This window comes from Tetrahymena thermophila, assembly GCF_000189635.1.
Source record: "Tetrahymena thermophila SB210 genomic scaffold scf_8254944, whole genome shotgun sequence".
In the NCBI taxonomy this organism is placed as follows: Eukaryota; Ciliophora; class Oligohymenophorea; order Hymenostomatida; family Tetrahymenidae; genus Tetrahymena; species Tetrahymena thermophila.
Window position 1 is genome coordinate 1 of NW_002476651.1, and position 1,372 is coordinate 1,372.

The window sequence follows — 1,372 nt, forward strand, 5'->3', positions numbered from 1 at the left end:
CTTAATAATGTATGTTATATGATCTTTTGCAGTTGGTTGTAAATTGAGTCTTTCTAATTCTCTTTTGAATCTGTGAGAGTTTACTGCAGTTATGCAATTACTTTATTTGCATAAGTTGATAGAAGAGAAAATTAGGGTAATTAAAATGATTTTTCCTACAAATTCGATATGAGTTAAGCTTTCAGATCATTGATTTTCTAAGATGCCAAAAGTTGTTTGTTTTTGCTTAAATCTTCTCCAATAATACTCAAAGAAACTACTTAGTCATTAAATGATTGATAATTTTACTAGGCTTATTTTATAAGTTAGTCCACAAGTTAATAATAATTATCTTCTGTTTCATTTTGTCCATTAACTTGAATAGTTAAAGTGCTATTAGAAATTCCAAGTTAAGAGTCCATTACTTGGCTCATTATCACTAAGCTTCCTTAAGGTAGAGTAGTGTTCATCACATAGCTAGTTGTTTAATCTTTTATTAATCTTCTTGAAATATTCCAAGGGGAATCTAGTTCTAGTTCGTAATCAGCTTGGTTATTATAGTAAAAGAACTAGTAAGTTAAAGGAGAGTCTTCATCAACACAATTTGAGAACTTGATAGAAAAAATTGTTTAGAGTGCTACTCCTTGGTTTGGACTTATAGAAAGAATGCAATTTTTAGGAGGAATGTTAATTAAAAGGGTAATTGTTGCTAAACTTGGCATGACATAAGATGGATTGTAAACTGAAAAACGTACTTAAACTGTTGGAATGGAAGGATCTATATTTTAAAAATAGCTCCATATTCTAAATTTTACCTAGTAGTAATCAAATTTTATGGCTCCAACTATTTTATTTTTATACAACAAAGCTCCAGCATATGATAAAATATCCGAAGAAATATTGGAACCGTATTGAATAACAAAGTTAAGATCTTAATTTAAATTTATTTTCTGATTTTATTGCTGTGGGGGTTATAAAACAATTAATGGAGGAATATCTAATTCTGTAAAAATACAAGTGGCTGTAAAATTAGCTGACCTTTTTTCTTTTTATCCTTCTATTGTTAAAACTATGATGCTATAGGGCTGGAAGTTTCTTTCAGGGAAAGAGATTGAGCTTATCCCTTGATTTATTTAAACTATTTGATGATTGTAGTCATAGCAAATGCGATCTTCACTTGATAAACTCTTGCACTACCAGGTAAAAGTAACACCTAAAAGGGAAGTTTGATCTTGAACTTCATAATCTCTAAATTCTGATACCAAATCAAATTATTTTTGATAACTAACAATAAAATTAGATCCTCCAACTATAGACAAATATAAATTCGAAATGAGTACATCAATGGATATATTTTTTATAGAACTGATCCTGTTAACAGATGTAAGATTTA

The 1,372-nt window shown here is 28.8% G+C and overlaps 1 protein-coding gene across 1 annotated transcript; it reads right to left on the bottom strand. All coding sequences in view use genetic code 6, as the record gives it.

Moving 5' to 3' along the window:
- Positions 1-186: 186 nt before the first annotated feature.
- TTHERM_02159680 (REJ domain protein) lies at positions 187-1,222 on the bottom strand (the record flags this gene model as incomplete). The annotated part of the gene is made up of 3 exons (XM_001028723.2): positions 187-232; positions 289-982; positions 1,018-1,222. 3 exons carry the CDS (start codon positions 1,220-1,222, stop codon positions 187-189), a joined length of 945 nt encoding a protein of 314 aa, XP_001028723.2.
- Positions 1,223-1,372: the final 150 nt, after the last annotated feature.